The sequence below is a fragment of the Antedon mediterranea genome, chromosome 6 (assembly GCF_964355755.1).
Source record: "Antedon mediterranea chromosome 6, ecAntMedi1.1, whole genome shotgun sequence".
NCBI lineage: Eukaryota > Metazoa > Echinodermata > Crinoidea > Comatulida > Antedonidae > Antedon > Antedon mediterranea.
In genome coordinates this window covers 15,667,387-15,689,755 of record NC_092675.1, presented here as the reverse complement: position 1 = coordinate 15,689,755, position 22,369 = coordinate 15,667,387, and the positions used below count along the sequence as shown (strand labels likewise).

At 32.6% G+C, this 22,369-nt stretch overlaps 2 protein-coding genes across 13 annotated transcripts in view; one reads left to right on the top strand and one right to left on the bottom strand.

Moving 5' to 3' along the window:
- Window positions 1-1,116: 1,116 nt before the first annotated feature.
- Window positions 1,117-7,911, bottom strand: LOC140051461 (E3 ubiquitin-protein ligase RNF170-like). The gene is made up of 5 exons (XM_072096681.1): window positions 7,770-7,911; window positions 3,946-4,154; window positions 3,732-3,805; window positions 3,214-3,327; window positions 1,117-2,894 (listed from the first exon to the last, which is right to left on the bottom strand). The coding sequence occupies exons 1-5, from the start codon at window positions 7,877-7,879 to the stop codon at window positions 2,634-2,636; spliced, it is 768 nt and encodes a 255-aa protein (XP_071952782.1). The 5' UTR covers window positions 7,880-7,911; the 3' UTR covers window positions 1,117-2,633.
- A 12,223-nt stretch (window positions 7,912-20,134) lies between these two features.
- Window positions 20,135-22,369, top strand: part of LOC140051481 (protein Hook homolog 3-like) — a 55,763-nt gene continuing 53,528 nt past the window's right edge. For 5 of the 12 annotated variants that reach the window (XM_072096706.1, XM_072096710.1, XM_072096707.1 and 2 more), the window contains exon 1: window positions 20,137-20,333. In XM_072096706.1, coding sequence (XP_071952807.1) covers window positions 20,295-20,333 — 39 coding nt within the window. In that variant the 5' untranslated portion in view covers window positions 20,137-20,294. Of the gene's footprint in view, window positions 20,334-22,369 lie in introns of all 12 variants that reach the window. The other 7 variants (XM_072096714.1, XM_072096711.1, XM_072096709.1 and 4 more) reach the window with 3 other exon arrangements.

Here is a 22,369-nt window from a genome sequence, read left to right as displayed (position 1 = left end):
GACACAATCAATTTTTGAAATATATGAAGAGTTGTAGATGTATAGTTATAAGTTTATATACATGGGTGAATGTGGTTCAATATATTGTTGTTTCCAAAGTTCATATATACATGTATTTTCATTATTGATGAATCTGTGCATTTTCACTGTATGCTTTGACAATTTGAAGAGATAATATGATAAATTACTGTTACAATAATATTAAAAGTAATATACACCGTTTTATTTACATTGTTTGTATCACTTAAAATTATATAGCCTACATGTCACACTTGTTATTGTGCCACTAAGTAATAATAATGTTTGTAACGTTACATCTGTTTCTGTTGGTATTTATCATAATTGAGATGTTATTTATAGAATCGTACAACAAATAGGCACAATAAATCGCTATCTTATCTTTGTGCAATTCAACAAACCAGCAATTGAATAAATACTATTTTAATATCATATCATATGTCTGTGATGTTTTTTTTTATTGCACTGTGGACAGATAATAAAAATCCTATGCATCTTTAATACATTTGCTGTTTTGTAGTGAACATTGGAAATTATTTCTGACACACCAGCACTGTTCATTCAGCCGCTTCAAGATGTATTGTCTACCAAAAACATAAAAAATGATGATGATGATGATTAATAAATAAGACTTTGAAGCCAGGTAGTTAACCACTTCCATATAGAAAAACCCGAAAAAAATGTTTTCACTTAAAAAATTGAGTATGTTTTGCTTTGAATTACAGTTTTTTCATGTAATGTTTTTTTTGTGATTCAATTTTTTGTTAAATTAAATAACCCTTATGTGACATTCAAATTGCATATTCAACAAAAAGATTTCAGGGGGACAATACATCAATAAGTACTCCACAGTCTAGTGGTACTAATCAACCCATTGGATAACTTCGACAACCAACGCTTCGGATACTGTGAAACCATTGTGCAATTCAACAATTTATAAGACACTAACATCTTATTTGGGATCAAACTGCACAATCAACAATCAATCGACTAGTTATAAATTGAAAAGTTGTAGTTTCATTCACTTACTTTCACAGAAAAACTGAATTGTTCGCTGGTAAGAATAATATACTGAATAAATAGCTTATCGCTCCAAACTCAAAACTAAATCAAAATTTATTCAATTTTTTTTTATGGAATTCATTTCCATTTTTGTAGTATTTTCAAGAATTTAACACATTCATCAAATAAACCTTTTCTTCACGGAAGAGAATATTATTCTTTCCTAGTTTGACCTAAATGTTTTTTTTCTCCGTGGACTATGAATACTCCTAAGTAATAAAAAAAAACATATTAATAAAAGTTACATTTAATACCAACAAGATTATTTTAATCTGATGTATCCATATATGGACATGAAGATGTCATATCACTACCATATTTGGGCATATCACTACCATATTTTGGACACATCACACTTTTTTGTCAAACTAGTTTGACAGTGTAGACAGAGCTTAAGGAAAACTAATCCTACTCTCCATTACATTTATTTGTCTGCGTATCATGTATACAACTAGTGCTAATATTTTTTAATAAAGCTGCTTGAATCAATGGAATTTAGTACAAGCAAGGCAATCTAACAACAGGATGCTGAGCTCTGGAATTTAATTGGTTTATCTGTGGCTGAGAAATAATCAGTTCCACACCCCTTAACAGGCACCTTGCCCCACAGAGAATATGTACATAGTACAGTACTGTTAGTGTATTTGTCACAGCCAGACATAAGATCAAAGGAATGTTACAAGTTTTCTTGGTAAGCCAAGCTTAGTGTCCTGTTGTTAGATACAAGTATGAAATAGTGACTACGGTATGTCGTTTGTAGATTGTACTGTATATATCTTGTAGTGATAAATAATAGGAGCAAGTAATTTATTAGTCTCAGTCAAATAGTCTTTTATCATTAATTAATGTAGTGGGCTGTAGTTTGGTGGTTAACATGCTTGCCTTCCAGTCCAATCTCAGGGTTCAATCCTGACCTAGTGCCAGTGTTTGTAACTCCACTCCTGAAGCCTCAAATGAGACTTAGCTTATAAGCATAATAAATTATAAAAATGGTTTATCCATCCTGTAATTGGCCAGTGCCTGTTGGATGCATAAGAAATTTTAAAGTGGATACCAAAACATATAAATTAAATATGGCAGCAACCAAAGAAAGGCTTTATTGTCATTCCTGGAATGATCTATAATTAATAGCTGTTCAAGTCATTGCTCAATTTCAGTGCCTTTTGTAAAGACAGTAGGGACTTTACAAAACAGGACGGGAAGCTACAGGATGGTGCTCATGAATAATTTATGCATGAGCTTTAACAAAGTTGGTAGAGCTTAGTGTGAAAATCTGTCGTCTTAACTTTTTGAGGACGATAAAATTGTCCGTATATGGCTATGTGAATGTATGTATATTTTACGCTCTAGCAAACACACGATGTCCACCGTCCTGTTTCTTAAAGTCCCTACTATAACCCGGGAGGTGTAAAATTATACATGTTATGACATAGTACAATATCTTCTGTGTGTCCTAAAAAACTATAGACATGTTGCATAAATTTTTAATTTAACAAAATATTTACAAATATGGAATTAACCATCAGAAATATAAAAAGTAAATATATTTGTTTTTAGCGATTAGCAATAATTCCTCGATATATCACAGTAACATATATACCTATTAAACAGATAATAAAAAGATCATCAAAAAACCCTAATACACCGAAAACTGCCTCTGGTATAACGTCTAACGGACTAAGTAGGTAAAGAATTGCAGCTATGAAGCAAATAAAAATACGTAGTCTGAACATCCAAACAAGGCCACTTGGAGAAAACAGTTCAATGACAAGATGTCGCAGAAGAGTTGGTAAATCACGTAAATAATCTACAATCTACAAATAAAATAAGGTAATTTTAATTGCTAGAGAAGATAAAATGATGTTTCATGAATATCCCGTAGGGCTTATTTTTGGTACTGGTAGAGTAACCTTTGGTTTCAAGATGATAGGATTGTGCCCTCCCCCTTTTGGCAGCTAAAATAAAATAATTTTTTATATCTATGATTTTTACAGGCTAAACAGTTTTGAATCTGCCCAGTGAAGTGTGGGTACACTGAAACGACAGACATTTTCAAAACCTCCCACCATCAAAAACTTGTTAACATTTTTAACAATATTTAAAATCGTAAATTTGAAAGTCTGGGAAACTCACTGGTCTTGGCTCTCCTGAAAACCGTCTATTATAATCATGAATTTCTTGCATAACTGCCTGATGGTCTACACCTTCAGTTTCATTTTCTCTAAAACATGGAAATAAAATTGTTACCTGAAAATAAGATAAAACTTATTAAAGAAATGATTTTGATATTTAAAAAACTGTTCATTTGGGACATTTGTCTCTTAAGCTATATACTCAGTGGCGTAACTGTGGAAGTGATCAGTCGATACACCTTATGTTAGTTCTTGGGAATGATTTAAAATGTTGTAGTTGTAAAATACTTAAATAAGTAGAGTTTAGTAATGTTGTAATGTAAGTACAGGTATATAATTAAATGTTGTTGTTTAAAGTGTGATTGTCAGCTGTTTATTAATAATGCACTTGCCAATTGTATAAACCACTATACGACCCCCCCGAGAGGTGTGTCATTTGTCCATGTGCGTCATACCTTGACGCACTCGGGCTCGTATAGTGGGTCATACAATTGACAAGTGCATAATAATGGGACATACTATTTGTCTACAGACAGGACAATTGATAGCTCCAAGCCATGCACCATACCTCCAGTATGTTATTAAGCAGTTTGCTGAAAGTAAAACACTTTTTCAAATTATTAAAGTACCTTTAAAACAAAATCACAAAATGTAATATTATGCATAAAGAAATACAGTCTGGATTCATTTTTACAACTAAAATAAAAAATTGCAGGATAAACATAGAACATACCACAGAAAACATGACCACAATTTGTTTCAGTGGCAAAAACAATTTGGTCAATCAAACATATGGGACATTGTGAATCGTGATTCACTTCTCTTCTTGGTATTGTTGTCTCATCTTCCCCTGTATCTGTGTTTTCAGGCTGGTTTACTCGTAATCTTTGTCTTGCTGTATTGACCCTTTCTTCATTTTCTGGATGTATTGTACGGTTACTTCTGCAAGAAAAATAGTGTGTGTGTGTGTGTGTGTGAAATCAAACATTTTGTTCAAATTCAGAAATTAGGCCTAAAGAAATATTATTTACTTAAATATTAAACACTCTATTTTTCTAAATGTTGTTAGCTCCATCCAAACCTTGGGTCTCAAAAACGTAGAATGGAAGGGTTGCACAACATTTGGCCAGGGGAAAGCGGCCATTTTAAATTTCTAAATGGCCAAACACTGCACACTGAAACATAGGCATCTATGGTGGAAAGAGAATTTGATACTGATCATTTTATTTCATTATACCCTTATTAATTATAGTCCAGAAAAGGTATGGTTGAACCTAGAACAAATTGCAACCAATTTTTTTTTATCTAGTTGATATGGTTGATAATGGCCGCTATTTACTATACCATTTTGAAGCTCCGTATCTCCTTGGTCTTAGACCACCTAAGTGCATTGCGAGTAGATATAAATGTGACATTAAACTTTCCAATTAGCACATTTAAATTTCCATATGACGTAAATATGACGTCATAAGGTAGTTGTAACGTCATATATGTTATAACTGCTTTTTAAATGACACACTCAATTCTTTTTTTACAGACCACAGAGGGTTGTTCTGCATTCTTCAATACAAATAGAATAAATCAACAACAATTTCTCATTTTAATTTACCGCTGGTAACAGAATGTGAAACAACACTAATTAATACATTAATTATGGATATCTACAGATTTGTATTGCCAAAGGACATTTAATTGTTAAAAACTTTACCTTATAATTTACTTACTTTAAGGTTCAAGCGCTGGTTGGTTGTTGTTTGGTAGTTTAATAAAGTTTAAATTTAATTTTGAAATCGGCAAATAGATAATGGTAATACAGTAACAGAAAATCTTTTAAAGATTAGGCCTAGTACAAAAGTGTTTGCTAATTTGATGTACAGTACAAAACTTGTTGTCTGATTTGAGGTGAAATTTGTGATAATATTAAAATTTAAATGGTGTGTACTGTATTTATTTATTGCTCCATTATTATTATGATAAAAAACAGGGAACAGTGAAATTTCATTTTACTCTAGTAGCTAGATCAACTTTCGTATGCACTTTGAGGTCCAGAGAATTGGTTTAGGGTAGTCAAACAATCATTTTTGGCTTGGTTACATATTTTGAAAATGTGGCAAAAGGTCAGGGTCAAATGTTATAAGACCAAACACCAATATGTCCTTAAATCTCGACAACCACTGGTAATTTTGGTCTCAAATTTATCAGAAGGTATACATTTATATTTAGTTTAATGGGACCCTTTAGTAAAAAATGACCGGAAATGCCATTTCTGACCTTTGACCCACAACACAGGGCATGTATGTATGTAGCTCCGTAAATACTGGTCATAGACACATGAATTTAGTCTTAAGTTGTTTGAAATATATATTTTGTTAATTGTTAATCCAACGATACCAAACGGTATGGTATTTGGTAAAATTAGATGTTGACCTATTAATAACTGTGCCAAGTTTCAGAATGTTATCACAATTTGAAGGATTTGCCTCCTTAACACGCCTACTAATTCCTTCTGAAAATTTTGGTAATAATCCGAAATTGAATACAGGTATTGAACACAAAGGCCAGAACATCTGGTAACTTAGTAAATGGAGGCTATGCATCAGATGTTTAGCCATAATGCCGTCAGTTCCCGGAGCAGTTCTCTTATTAAGATAATTAATTTGCCTTTGTACATCCTCACAGCTAATATAATTGAATATTTCAAGTCTCAACTGATTGGATTTATCATTGACAAACGCCTCAGCCTCTTGTATGACAGGGGATGCAGAGGTGTTAGGAGCAAACTTAGACTTGTAGCTAGAAGTCGGTTAATGATTGAATACTGTAGATATGTCATTGGTTGGGATTAGAATTTCTTTTACTCTTAGAATAATTAATTTTTTTCTTTATATTATTTATTAAGGCTACTGATGCTTCATTATTATAACTTGTTCTTATAATTTTACTTAAGTTGGCCCTCATTTTTATGCTCAATAATGTATTATTTGTATGGCATTTTGATGAAGTAAATGTTTGTTCTGTGGTTGTTAAGCAACTTTATCGTGATTACCACATCTTAGAATTAGGCCTCAAAAATACTTTTACAAAGGAGATCACACAAAAAGTAACAAATAAATCCTTTAAATTGATGAATTCAACGTGTTTCTTGCACATCGATTCATGAATTTCGCATACGCCATGTTCAATGTTGTTGTTGTTTCTATGGAGCGCCAATAGAGCAACTATAATAGAGGGCTAAAAACCCAGTATAATGCGTATATTTAATGCATTTATTGGTAAAAATTACGTTAAATTTTTAAATATTTTGTCAATGTAAATGCAACAAAAATGTTACTGTTGATACTGTACATGGTTTTCGTTAACTTTTAAGAATAAAAATCGACAAATTCATCCATCATATTACACATGTACTGTAGATTTATACCTCAATGATCTAAATAATATTAGACCGGCAGCCCAGAGATGTTTGGTTAGATGAGCTAGGTACCAATATCTGACTATTTAAGTGTGTTGGGGGTCACTTGAAGTCAATGGAAATGGGAGTCTGCCGGGTACGCCCTGCTGCGTCTAGATCGGGGAGACCCGAAAGGTGCTAAAAAATCTGCACCGGTTAGGTGAGAGAGATACCACCTAATTTTACCACTATAGGATGCCCATTGGCATCCTTATACCAGTATCACAAACGACAGACTTTTTGCCCTAGGCTAGGTAAGTGATGCTGATTTAGGGTTGGTTGATATTTGAACGATGTAAACAAGTTGGCCGCTTGGCGAATGCACGAAAAAAACAAAGTTTTCGAAATAATAAATTAATTATAAAATTACGTTTTTTTAGTAATTTATTTGATATATTATATCAACATTGTCAATATCAATAAAATATGGATTGTTAAAGACCTTTAAAAACTTGATAAATACCAAAAAAAATTAATATGAATTTGGTCTAAAGTGAGACGTTTTGGCCCACAAAGTGGGTTGTTTCGGCCCAAAAGTGGGCCGAATCGTCCCACCAAAAATGGGCCGAATCATCCTAGAATCCGAGAAACATGTCTTCTTCTTCTTCATAAAAGTACTTATGAGGCCCAAAATTAGGTGTGGTAAGCAGTGGTATTCCCAATAAGTAACTAGCCTAAACAAGTTTGGAGTCAAAAGGAAGTCGAAATAAATTAAAAACAGGTGCGAAACGGAACTAGGCTAGGCCTAGCGCCGCTATGCCTAGGCGGTTTTTTAGGCCTACTAGTACTCTAGGGCCTAGCCTAGCCCTAGGCTAGGAGCTAGGCCTAAAGTTGAATGATTTATTTAACAATTGGTTTTCCAATTATTATAGTCATCAATTTCACTAAACACAATTTCAAATTGAACATTGAAGCTAGGTTTAGGCTAGGGCTATTTGGTCGAAACGACTATGACTTTAACGGGCAGGTTTGTCCCTACAAGGGCGCTACTGCAGCCTAGCTACTAGGCTAGGCCTAGCCTAGCTAGGGCCTAGCTAGGGTAGGAGCTAGCCTAGCTAGGCCTAGCGGGAAGTAATAATAATGTGTTTGTAAATTGTAGCACCTACCTGTTCACTAAAAAGGCCATTAAAACAGGTATAAATGCCACTAATATTAAGCTTAAACCTGCTAATAAATCATTCCCTATACCCTCTATCATTTGGTTTTCGGGTTCCATAATCTTTTATTAAACGGTCACACAACAGTAGTGACACAGAGTGCATTATAATTATCGGCCGCCGGTTATATGGAACGAAAATCATGAAACGCCAAAAAGGACAAAATATGTATTGTTCATTTCGGCCGGCCGCCCGCGCACAATCGTCAATATTGTTAATGTATGGCACGCCTTAATTGTCAAAAAGGGTGTATACATGTGCCTATCGCCTGAATAGACGTGCGTATTCATGCAAGCAGCAATCAACAAAAACGATCATACTTTTTGATTTGTATGGCGTTGCGCTATAAATATTTTACTATAATTCTCCGGCTTCTTCCTGAGCCCTACAACCCAACAACCAATGTGAAATAAAGTAGGCCTAAGTCGTGTAGAAATACTTTAGTTAAAACTACTAAACTAATCCCTCTATAAGTCATAAATCGGCTGTGTGATTTACACATACACATGTCTATACACCCTTTTTGACAATTAATAATACGTTATTGACGATTCTGGCGGCCGAAATGATGATACATATTTTGTTTTTTTTTTTGGCGTTTTATGATTTTGGGCGTTCCATAACCGGCGGCCGAAATGATCAGACACCTTACAAACAACAATCTTAAAGATGTATTGTCCCTTTGACTAATTAAAAAAAAAAGTGGGTCATTTATAATAGTTATTAACTTTCACCAATTAGTTTAACCGAAATACGGACGTTTTTTTGTATGTATGCATAATCATAAAACTTCCTCGCGATCTGTGTGAAACACCTTCTCAACCGCGAAGAGTTGTAAACAATCCTAATTAGCATCATGCATATCATATGCATTGGTTTGAAATCTTTGTTTACTTTCGCTCATATCACCACTATATGTCGTAAATGATGACGTGCGTGTGTGTATTCGTCGTACGTCCGTGTACGTATTATTCCGTACCTCTTCACTGTCTTAATTGTTTAATTTAAAACACCCGATATGAAGATATTTATTAATAGGTAATTTTTATGAAAACTTTTTATAGGGGGCGACTGGACTGGACCCCCTACAGGCGAGACGTTAATAGCATACACAGATTTTATATAACCGAAGACTAGATCACAATGAACAATGTTATAGCATGGAGTAATAGCAGTTCAAGAAGTGATTCTCCATGGAGAGGGAACCAACAAGATGTGGTCTTAATGTATAGATTACTATTTTTTATATTAAATAATATTTTTGAACACATTTACGGCCGCCATCTTGTTGGTTCCCCTTCTGTTGGAATCATTTTTCACAGAGACATATATATATACGGCTTGCGTTCACGGATTTTAGAAAGTCACATGGGATGCACACCGTCCATATTTGTGTCCAACTATGCTTATGTAGAGTATGGAGTCGAGTCATTTGCTTTAAAAAATGTATAACAGTCACAAGGCTTTAAATATCGAATTTAGTAAAAACAATCAATTTGTTTAAAGGTTTTTTTGTTGAGATAACAACGAAATCATAAAGTTACTGCGAACATGATTTTAAACAACAAAATGTTAAAACAATGCATTACTATAATATAGAAAATCGCTGTAGGCCCTACAAACTAAACGCGCACTCGAAGAGCTTGCATTAAATGCACAGCAAGAGCCGTTCCGAAATTGCTATTTTTGTTGTTTAAAATCATGTTCGCTGCATGCAACTTTATAATTTTTTTATTATTTTAACAAAAACCTTTAAACAAATTAATTGTTTTGATATTATATTCGATAGTTAGAGCCTTTTGAACGTTATACATTTTCAAAACAAAAGACTCAACTAGGCCTATACTATACATAGGAATAGTTGGACACAAACATGGCCTCTACTCCATTCATAGTCGCAACTCTTTATGGCTCTCTGACCAAAGATTTGCTCTGACTTTTCACAGAGCCATATATGGCTCTGACTTTTCAGTCTGTAGCGCGCCCTCTAGCCTTCGGCTTTACCACCTAGCTCATTGGTCGTAAGTCGTCGTCGTCGACGCCAAAGATCTTATATACTATATGTTTGTATTCTGTATGCATCTGGCATTGCATGAATCGAATAATTTGTCCATTGTGCTGATGACTTGGCTGTGTGTACTGCATCTGGAGGCAATTTTCCAAGCGATGCATAGGTCATGATTCCAGATGCAACACTGTTGCCGAGGACCTGCGTGGGGGAGAATGGAGGGAGTTGTTCAATATGCTTGGCCGTCAATTTTGGGGCAATTCGTAGGATTAGGCCAAGTTGAGCCGCCGACAAGTTGAGCCGCCGCCAGAAAAACGTTATTTTCTATGAAACGCCAAATGCTTACTTTCGCCGGTGCTCGTTTCTATTTAATAGAAGTTCTATTTATATTAATTATTAGATATAACGATGTATATTCCAAAGTTTATATATCACGGTTTTTAGTATATATTATTAAATATTATAATTAAAGAGAAATAATTATGAATATCTGACTTGTAGATTCCAAAATATAAGGCCTAAAACATGACCGAAAATGATCGTTTTTAGCCAAAAATGACGTAAACATGTTTCCCCCTTAGGCGGCAGTTGTATGAACTAGGCCTACTCCATTTTTCGGTAAAATAATTGCATAAAATCACCGTTTTTTAGTAAAATATTTTGTGTATTAACATTGTAAAATTCAATAAAATATGATATTAAAAGATAGTAGATAAAAAATAATTATTATTTAACCTGATTCGAAGAGTATCAATACTCTTAGTCCTGAGAGACAACATGATTTTACGCGAGAAAAATATTATGGAGTGCACTGCACTTGAAAGAATTTGAAAGATTTGAAAGATTAAAAACAATTAAATTATTAAATATGACTACTTTCCTTTGCTGTGTTGTTATGGCTGTTCAAACCAACAAAATTGTAGTATGTAATTATTATTTATTTTCATGACACAATAAACCTAAAGACCATGAACTTATGTACTCTAGGACACCCCTCTATCACTACGCGAAATGTCGTAAAAGACGCACTGGGCGTTTCATAGAAATTACCGGCGGCTCAACTTGTCGGCGGCCCAACCGGTCATATCCCAATTCGTAATGGCAATGGAATCATTCTTATAAAATTCCACTATGTACTCCCATTTAATTGTATTGCCATCTACGACAAACTGATGGTGCTTTAAGAGCCATTGTCTGTAAGAATCAAAGAAATATCAAAAAAAGTGGCAGACTCAAAAAAATGGATTTCTTTCAAATTTTGCACATGGCTATATATGTGTTGAGAGAAATCAAATATGAAGTATTTTTTATTTCAAACGTATATTTCCATGGCAACGGCCAAATTTGTGTTTTTGACAAATTTTGTCCTTTTTTAAGGTTTTTTAAAATGGATATTGGCACTACTTTGATGAGCGATATTTTTGTGTTGTTCATTTAATTATAAAAAATAATTAGTGTATGCATAATAACAATGCATTGTGTACCTGTTTCAAATTTTTTATTTTTTTTTATTTCATACTTTGGGAGATACCATTTATTTAAAAAGGGGTGTTTTTCACTTTTTTAAAATTGTTCAATGCAACTAAACTTTACTTCACCATAACGCCCAAAGTGGTGTATTTTTTTAGCTGATTTATTACAAATAGGTAGTTCTAATGTTTAATAATTGATTTCTAAAATAAAATACTGGGGTAAATTTAAAATCTACAAGCAGTGTTGCGAGAAACATAGGCATTTTTATATTAAAAAAAACATGGTATATTAGTAAAAACATTTTATTTTCTTTGATTATTTGATTTGAAACTCATTGGTCAGAAAAATTCTTAATGTTTTATATAGTTCTAGTTGTGTTGTGAGAAAAAAAATTAATTTTTAATTATAGATTCTGTAATTCCCAGTTTTAATGTCATTTTATAGGTTATATCCTCTGGAAATTTGAATAAATTATCAGATCGTTGTGAATTTTAATCTTTGCAACAGATTACTCCTCTCTTATTTTGAAGCTCCTCTTTCATTTGTTTACTTCTTTTATTTGCTAACCTAAGCAGATCCCATATGCCCATCCACCACCACTTTCGACTACCACCCCTCCCCACCCCCACCCCGACTATAACCACAAAAAGATAAACTGCAACACTTTGGTCGATCATCCACTATAGAGTGTCAAATGCATGCATTCAAGCACCACCCACACTGCCGCTACTATCGCCCCAATGAATAGACGGATTCAAACTCCTCCATCCAACCACCTCCCCCTTTTCTCCAAGCCCCCACCCACCCCAAGTTAAAAATTGCAATGCAAAAGATAGGACATAAAGTTAAGTTTTTAGACCCTCGCCTTCAACCACCTAACTATTTAAAAGTCCTGGATCCACCACTTTCCCCTCCCCAAAATAGAACCAATCAAAAGTCAATGATATACTCAGGTATGTTAATGCTACATAACAAATATTGAAGCCCTGATTTGAAATTTCATTTCATTTAAGGTCAGCATGTAAAATATCACACTTTATTATTAAATATTGGTTTTAAATTCTATATTTTTTTACTGTGATGGTTGGATTCAGTAATAATTATTAATTAATAATTATCTGATAATTATTTAATTTCCCTTAGTTATGCATAGCAACAGTTACTATGGTAACTAAAAATGAGATATTCTTTAGATTTTGCATATTTATCTCATACAAATTTAAATTTGTAGATTATTAGCAGGCATGCCTTATTTGCATTTTCAAATTACCGTTTCACAAGGTCATATTCGTAAGCACTTTCTTCTGTGATTATTTTTATTCATGAAAACCCCATATTTTATTTACAGCGGCCACCTCCCTTAACGGACGCACTTTGAAAAGCCTGTTTGTTCTTCCTATCTAATTAGTGCATTTGGTGCTTACCGTAAGCAGCTGCGAGCACCTTTTTATACTAAAAGTGAGATTTTTTGTAAGCGGCCAATCGAAAAATGTGATACTTATTGCATGGACCTATGAATTAGAGGTGCATGTTTATTGTATTTCTTTATATATTAGCTTTATTTTGAAGAGGTTTTAAAAACATTACTGTGAAGAGATGAGAAAACTACACAGATTTTGACCGACCATTTTTCATATGATAAAAGTTTTTAAAATTTGTCTGAAAATGCTAAAAAATACTAAACCACCTGATTATAAATAATAATATGCCTACAATTAGCTGGAAAATTGAGAGGCTCGTTTCGTTAAGAATATCGTATATAGCCATAATAAGTGATTTTGGCCCTTTATCGGCAGAACCTCCCGTAAGGGGTCACCGCCCGTAAGCGGCCACTTTTCCAGGTCCCGAGGGTGGCCACTTACGGGAGGTTCAACTGTATTTAACAAAACAATTATCCTTAGTTACGCATAGAAACAGGTTCTAAGATAACATAAATAATACATTTTGACATAACTTGACCCAAAAATTTTTTTTCACAAGGTCAGACATTTTCTGGGATTCAGTAGATAAGTAAATTTGGGAAAAGGTAGTAAAGCTATGTAATCAATTGTTTGTAGTCATGAAACCCCATATTAAAAATATTGTACTTAGTTACGTATAGAAACAGTTGCTACAATACACTATAGGTAAAATGTTGATGTCATTTGACCTCAATATGTAAAATTTTTATTTTTTCATGAAACTCCATATTTAATTTTTTTTTTAAATATCATTTGTTACGTAAACAGGTTTAAGATAACACTAAAGGTCATTTTTTTTAACCTTTATTCAGATTCGTCAAGACTTTTTTCTGAGATTATTAGGATTCAGTATTTAAAGTAAATTTGGCAAAAAGTAGAAATGTAAAACTATGTAGAAAAAATGTTTTTTATTTATGAAAAACCCCTTATTTTTTTTAAATTTTCGCATAGAAACAGTTACTATGGTAAAATGTTGACCTCAAAATGAATGAATTTACAAGGTCAAGTTTGTCATTAATGGAATGCAGTAGAAGTAAAATTGAGAAACATGTACAAATGCAATCAATTCTTTGTATTTATAAAAACGCCATTTTTTACGTTTTTTAAAAATTACTTTCCTTAGTTACACATAGAAATGGTTGCTAAGGTAACACTATAGGTAAAATATGAAAATTGTTGAGAATTGTTATGAACTATCTTGTAAATTTTGATCAAACATTAATAGTTGTAGTAAAGTGGGGACCTGTCCTGTTTTGCAATCTGACCCCTTTTGACCTCAAATGACCTATTTACAAGGTCAGATTTTTTGGGAGGTCTTTCTGTATCTCTTTACACAAAATAGATTTAAAAATTTATAAAAACCATTGACTCAATTATTTCCAAGTTTAACATTATTTTCCATCAACTAAATATTTCAATGCAAAATACTGTTTTTCTGGCAATTAATTGAAATAAACCTGGCAACACATTCTCCTATTTTATCTAAACTATTCGTATGACTCTAGTAGCAATATGACAAGCCATATATACATTTTATTATTGGATTAGCCATATTTAAATTGTGTTTCATGTGTTTTGTTTGTTGATATTTTGTTATATTTTTTGCATTTTTCGTATTTTCCTGGCAACACAAAACCTATGTACGAAATTTACCCCAGTGTTTTTTTCGTGATTATTGTTGAAAAACCTATTGACTATCAAATTAAAAAACCTCATTGATTTAAAAACACCACTTTGGAAGTTATAGGTACGTTTATGAGGTATACTTTTATAAAAAAAATATTTTTTTAAAAACACCCCTTTTTAAAATAATGGTATCAACCAAACTCCATTTTGTAATTTATTTTTTTTCTACATTAAATGGAACTCAATACATGTTGTTTACACTGCTATAAACAAAAACCGTATAATGTAAGTATTTTTGGTTAAAATAAGTATACAAGTTTGTACTTTTTCACTATAGAAAATCTGTGAAAAATGGCAAAAACAACAAAATTTGGATAATTGACCGTTGTCATGGCAACGGAGGCTAAAAATTAAAATGAATGTTGTAGATATGCTTTTTATTGAAATGTCTATTCATGGTAAAAATTTGAGAGAAATCCATTTTGTTACATCTGCCACCAAATCTTTGATTTTTACAGACAATGGCTCTTAAGTTGTTTCGAACACTCTTGATTAAATGCGGTGGTGGGTCGAACAGCGCATACACTTTGTGTGTGGTGTCGGTCGTACGTTGACTGTGAAGAAAGTACAAGTCTTCTTGACCATCAGTATTTGAGATTCTTCGAAATGAATATTGCACAAGTGGCAATTACGGTGTAAATAGGAACTTGGTTTCGTTTTCAAATCCGCGCGTCGTGTGTTCTGTGCCCATTTTGCACACCTGTAAATTAATAATTGTCTAGTGAGTTTTTGCTTTATCATAATTAACGTTTACGTAATTATAGGACGTCTACGTGCATGCTAATTGATTTTCAAATTGGTTAGGGCCTAAAAACAAATACTTAAGCCTAACCTAAAACCACTAACTAACGGTTGAATTTTATAAATATTAAGTATAAGATTCAATTAAAAATTGTTTGTTAGGGCTACTCAACGGATAAGTAATATAACCAGGGAACAATACAAATACTATTATAACTAATGTCCTAGCCTAATAATGATAATAATAATCATTTCATGCGTTAATACTGTAATGTATTTAACGGCTAGTTAAATTAAACGAAATAAAATAACCATGAGACAGAAAGCAAATATTAACCATGAGACGGAAAGCATAAAATAATCAAGATCACAATTTGTTTATATTAAGTATTATTATTATTTGTATAATGTAAAAAGAGGGACTAGGCTAGGCCTACAGCGACATGCCAATCGGGCTTCTTGTAGTCTTTCGACCAAATTTTTACTTATATGCCAACAATTGTAATGATATATATTTGGTCAATAAATGTTTCTTGAATTGAAAGTTTTAAAAATTGTTTGTTAAGGGTACTACATTTTAAAGAATAAGTAATATAACCAGGGAACAGTGAAATTAGTGTAATTTCACTGTTACAGTGTTATATAACTAATGTACTAGTAGCCCGATAATAATAATCATTTCATACGTTTAAATAATAATTATTAATAATAGGCCTACCTAGCCTAGTTTATTAAGAGCCATTGTCTGTAAAAATCAAAGATTTGGTGGCAGATGTAAAAAAATGGATTTCTCTCAAATTTTTACCATGAATAGACATTTCAATAAAAAGCATATCTACAACATTCATTTTATTTTTTAGCCTCCGTTGCCATGACAACGGTCAATTATCCAAATTTTGATGTTTTTGCCATTTTTCACAGATTTTCTATAGTGAAAAAGTACAAACTTGTATACTTATTTTAACCAAAAATACTTACAGTATACAGTTTTTGTTTATAGCAGTGTAAACAACATGTATTGAGTTCCATTTAATGTAGAAAAAAAATAAATTACAAAATGGAGTTTGGTTGATACCATTATTTTAAAAAGGGGTGTTTTTAAAAAATATTTTTTTTATAAAAGTATACCTCATAAACGTACCTATAACTTCCAAAGTGGTGTTTTTAAATCAATGAGGTTTTTTAATTTGATAGTCAATAGGTTTGTCAACAATAATCACGAAAAAAACACTGGGGTAAATTTTGTACATAGGTTTTGTGTTGCCAGGAAAATACGAAAAATACAAAAAATATAACAAAATATCAACAAACAAAACACATGAAACACAATTTAAATATGGCTAATCCAATAATAAAATGTATATGTGGCTTGTCATAATGCTACTAGAGTCATACGAATAGTTTAGATAAAATAGGAGAATGTGTTGCCAGGTTTATTTCAATTAATTGCCAGAAAAACAGTATTTTGCATTGAAATATTTAGTTGATGGAAAATAATGTTAAACTTGGAAATAATTGCGTCAATGGTTTTTATAAATTTTAAAATCTATTTTGTGTAAAGAGATACAGAAAGACCTCCCAAAAAATCTGACCTTGTAAATAGGTCATTTGAGGTCAAAAGGGGTCAGAATGCAAAACAGGACAGGTCCCCACTTTACTACAACTATTAATGTTTTATCAAAATTTACAAGATAGTTCATAACAATTCTCAACAATTTTCATATTTTACCTATGTGTTACCTTAGCAACCATTTCTATGTGTAACTAAGGAAAGTAATTTAAAAAAACGTAAAAAATGGCGTTTTTATAAATACAAAGAATTGATTGCATTTGTAATTTTTCTCAATTTTACTTCTACTGCATTCCATTAATGACAAACCTGACCTTGTAAATTCATTCATTTTGAGGTCAACATTTTACCATAGTAACTGTTTCTATGCGAAAATTTAAAAAAAAATAAGGGGTTTTTCATAAATACAAAACATTTTTTCTACATAGTTTTCCATTTCTACTTTTTGCCAAATTTACTTTAGATACTGAATCCTAATAATCTCAGAAAGAAAGTCTTGACGAATCTGAATAAAGGTAAAAAAAATGACCTTTAGTGTTATCTTAAACCTGTTTACGTAACAAATGATATTAAAAAAAAAAAAATTAAATATGGAGTTTCATGAAAAAAAAAAAATTTTACATATTGAGGTCAAATGACATCAACATTTTACCTATAGTGTATTGTAGCAACTGTTTCTATACGTAACTAAGTACAATATTTTTAATTTGGGGTTTCATGACTACAAACAATTGATTACATAGCTTTACTACCTTTTCCCAAATTTACTTATCTACAGAATCCCAGAAAATGTCTGACCTTGTGAAAGGGTCATTTGTTGGGTCAAGTTATGTCAAAATGTATTATTTATGTTATCTTAGAACCTGTTTCTATGCATAACTAAGGATAATTGTTTTTTTAAATACAGTAAGTGGCCACCCTCGGGACCTGGAAAAGTGGCCGCTTACGGGCGGTGACCCCTTACGGGAGGTTCTGCCGATAAAGGGCCAAAATCACTTATTATGGCTATATACGATATTCTTAACGAAACGAGCCTCTCAATTTTCCAGCTAATTGTAGGCCTATTATTATTTATAATCATGTGGTTTAGTATTTTTTAGCATTTTCAGACAAATTTTAAAAACTTTTATCATATGAAAAATTCGGTCAAAATCTGTGTAGTTTTCTCATCTCTTCACAGTAATGTTTTTAAAACCTCTTCAAAATAAAGCTAATATATAAAGAAATACAATAAACATGCACCTCTAATTCATAGGTCCATGCAATAAGTATCACATTTTTCGATTGGCCGCTTACAAAAAATCTCATTTTTAGTTTAAAAAGGTGCCCGCAGCTGCTTACGGTAAGCACAAAATGCACTAATTAGATAGGAAGAACAAACAGGCTTTTCAAAGTGCATCCGTTAAGGGAGGTGGCCGCTGTAAATAAAATATGGGGTTTTCATGAATAAAAATAATCACAGAAGAAAGTGCTTACGAATATGACCTTGTGAAACGGTAATTTGAAAATGCAAATAAGGCATGCCTGCTAATAATCTACAAATTTAAATTTGTATGAGATAAATATGCAAAATCTAAAGAATATCTCATTTTTAGTTACCATAGTAACTGTTGCTATGCATAACTAAGGGAAATTAAATAATTATCAGATAATTATCAATTAATAATTAATACTGAATCCAACCATCACAGTAAAAAAATATAGAATTTAAAACCAATATTTAATAATAAAGTGTGATATTTTACATGCTGACCTTAAATGAAATGAAATTTCAAATCAGGGCTTCAATATTTGTTATGTAGCATTAACATACCTGAGTATATCATTGACTTTTGATTGGTTCTATTTTGGGGAGGGGAAAGTGGTGGATCCAGGACTTTTAAATAGTTAGGGGGTTGAAGGCGAGGGTCTAAAAACTTAACTTTATGTCCTATCTTTTGCATTGCCATTTTTAACTTGGGGTGGATGGGGGCTTGGAGAAAGGGGGAGGGGGTGGGATGGAGGAGTTTGAATCCGTCTATTTGTTGGGGCGATGGTAGCGGCAGTGTGGGTGGTGCTTGAATGCATGCATTTGACACTCTATAGTGGATGATCGACCAAAGTGTTGCAGTTTATCTTTTTGCGGTTATAGTCGGGGGGGGGGGGGGGGGTGGTAGTCGAAAGTGGTGGTGGATGGGCATGTGGGATCTGCTTAGGTTAGCAAATAAAAGAAGTAAACAAATGAAAGAGGAGCTTCAAAATAAGAGAGGAGTAATCTGTTGCAAAGATTAAAATTCACAACGATCTGATAATTTATTCAAATTTCCAGAGGATATAATCTATAAAACGACATTAAAACTGGGAATTACAGAATCTATAATTAAAAATTAATTTTTTTTTCTCACAACACAACTAGAACTATATAAAACATTAAGAATTTTTCTGACCAATGAGTTTCAAATCAAATAATCAAAGAAAATAAAATGTTTTTACTAATATACCATGTTTTTTTTTTATAAAAATGCCTCTGTTTCTCGCAACACTGCTTGTAGATTTTAAATTTACCCCAGTATTTTATTTTAGAAATCAATTATTAAACATTAGAACTACCTATTTGTAATAAATCAGCTAAAAAAATACACCACTTTGGGCGTTATGGTGAAGTAAAGTTTAGTTGCATTGAACAATTTAAAAAAAGTGAAAAACACCCCTTTTTAAATAAATGGTATCTCCCAAAGTATGAAATAAAAAAAAATAAAAAATTTGAAACAGGTACACAATGCATTGTTATTATGCATACACTAATTTTTTTTTTTTAATTAAATGAACAACACAAAAATATCGTTCATCAAAGTAGTACCAATATCCATTTTAAAAAACCTTAAAAAAGGACAAAATTTGTCAAAAACACAAATTTGGCCGTTGCCATGGAAATATACGTGTGAAATAAAAAATACTTCATATTTGATTTCTCTCAACACATATATAGCCATGTGCAAAATTTGAAAGAAATCCATTTTTTTGAGTCTGCCACTCTTTTTGATATTTCTTTGATTCTTACAGACAATGGCTCTTAATATGTATAAATTGAATACAGTAAAGTAAGATTAGTCCCTAGGCCTACATAGCATTATGTTAAGATGTTGGCTACTTATTTAATTACATAAATTTACCTGTTCTTGTCTTTGGGAAAATTGTCAAACTTAAGTTCTGGGTTGGCCTTTGAATTGCTTTTACAATTAATTGCAGCACAGTCCTCAATCCCATTTTCTAAAGAATACTGCGATCGTCACGAAGCGAGGGGGCGCACTATAATTTGACGCTTCTAAAGTGTTACGCGTAAACGCGGGTAGTGTCACATCTTTAGTATAGAAGATCTTTGGTCGACGCCCACTGATCAACATAGAGGGCAGTACATTATTTTCTTGTTGGAATTTGTTAAAAAGACGATTGACGACGACAACAACGACGTTCACAGAGAGTAGTGTGGAGGAGACTTCGTGAAAGAAAGTCAAGGCAAAATTGTTTCGTTTTATTTATTTAATTTACATTTAATAATGTCTCATCACAACCTATGTAGCAGCCTTATAGCATGGGTATGTATGGATCTAGGCCTATGTAACAATTCATTTTGTAGAATCATACAATACATACACAATAATACTATAATCACACAGGCTAAATTAAAGCCAAATTTCCGGCGCGGTGGTCAATTTTATTTTTTTTCTCTAGCCTAGCTAGGCTAGGCCTACGCTTACCCCAAAACTAGGCCTACACAGTAGGGCCTAGGCTAGGCTTATTATTTACTAGCTAGGCTTCCCACTACAAGAGACAACGCTTCGGTCTCGCTTGAAATCGGTCGCGCTTGAAATCAGTCGCGATAAAATCGACATCTGGTATTTTGTATGGAGCGCTTCTCAGTGCTAGATACGCTATTAAGTATTATTAATCATATTTATTACTAGGCCTAGGCTAAGCCTGGCCGTAGGTAGGCCTATTATTACTATTATAGCCTAGTTAGGCCTTGCCTAGGGCCTGGTTATGTTTGATAAATTATCAGTCGCGTTTTATTTTGGTTGCACTTGTCAATTATATGACCCACTATACAACCCCCGGGAGAGGTGCGTCATTTATAAATAATTACTGACGCAGGGGCAGAGGTGTGTAAAGAAAACTAGAAGGTACGTCACACATCAATGAACGATGGTGTGTCAATGTTGGTCACTTTACCACTCAAAAACAACAATCATAAACAACATGGTCATAGTGTTTCAAAATGGGTGCGTCATTTTCATCTAAAACTTAAAAGTAAGTCACATTTTTTACGCATGGGTGTGTCATGGTATTCATAAGGTATGACACACATCGGACAAATGACGCACCTCTCCCGGGGGTCGTATAGTGGCTCATACAATTGACAAGTGCATACTTTGTAATGGGCAAACTAGGCCTAGAAAATAAATAAAATAAAATAAAAATTCAGCCCAGAAGAATGCAATTATTTTAGATTATGCACTCTTTTAAGGCACTGTTACGATCCAGCATTATAGATTAGGGGAGCTAAATATTTCATAAACGATAAAAGTGATCCGTCAGATTGCAGAAAAATTTAAAAAAGTCATTATTTGATATTAAAAAGTTAAATTTTAATTATTATTAAAATAAATACGCTGACTTTACATACATTGTAAAAATGATTGTTTTTTAATATATTGTTCTCTACACAATTTAATTATTGATAATATTTATTAACCATAAAAAAATCCACATAAATAATGCAGTTCCTAAAAAATATCAATTACATCTACTGTATATATACAAAGAAAATGTATATACCGCTTGCATGCATCCCACCCCATACAAAATAGCGCGACCGATTTCAAACGCAACCGATATCATCAGAAGTATAGCTCTAGCGGCGCGCCATACAAATTGCCGGAAGTTGATTTTTTGCGACCGATTTCAAACGCTACCAAAATTCTGCTTTTGGTACAGGTGACATAGAATGAATTAAAAAATCAGAATATGACTTACGGAAAGGTATAATAGTAATAGGCCTAATATGATGGCGAAAATGGATATTTAAAAAAAATAGAGGGGGATATCACATCTAACAATTTGACAGAAATATGAAAAGGTGTTAATAATTCAGTTTAAAATGTTGCTGAAGTGATATGTCTTATACTCAATCAACAATGTGTTATTGTTAAAGAATGTGCTTTTATTTTAAAAAGTTGATTTTGTTAAACATACCTACAGTACATATAGTAGAGCAGTTAATGCTATAAAAATAGCCAAGTTGTGCACTTTATTACCAAAGCATGAAACTTTCCACAAAGTTTCTTTCATGTATATAGATTCAAAATATCGGGGGGTGCCAAGTGTCGATCTTTATTTCAAAATGGCCACCATAAAAACAAAAACTGTTGTGGTGTAGTCTTGACAACTATAAACAGTAGAGACTTGATTCTGGTGTTAAATTGTTCACAAACCACATATTTCTATTTGCTCTAATGAAAAGTTTCGTCCAGAAATGACCGGAAATGACGTTTCTTCCAGTTTGACCTTTGATTCGATTTTGGTGTCATTTTGTTCAGAATAGAGACATTTAAATTATATTTGTAGTAATGAA

Excerpts from the sequence above, each read along its gene's own strand:
- LOC140051461 (XM_072096681.1), bottom strand. The coding sequence starts at position 7,879 with ATGGAACCCGAAAACCAAATGATAGAGGGTATAGGGAATGATTTATTA. Across the intron at positions 4,155-7,769 it reads ATGGCCTTTTTAGTGAACAG|AAGTAACCGTACAATACATC; the intron begins GTAGGTGCTACA and ends TTTTTCTTGCAG. Across the intron at positions 3,328-3,731 it reads GTCCTGTCTGTAGACAAATA|GTAACAATTTTATTTCCATG; the intron begins GTATGTCCCATT and ends TCTTATTTTCAG.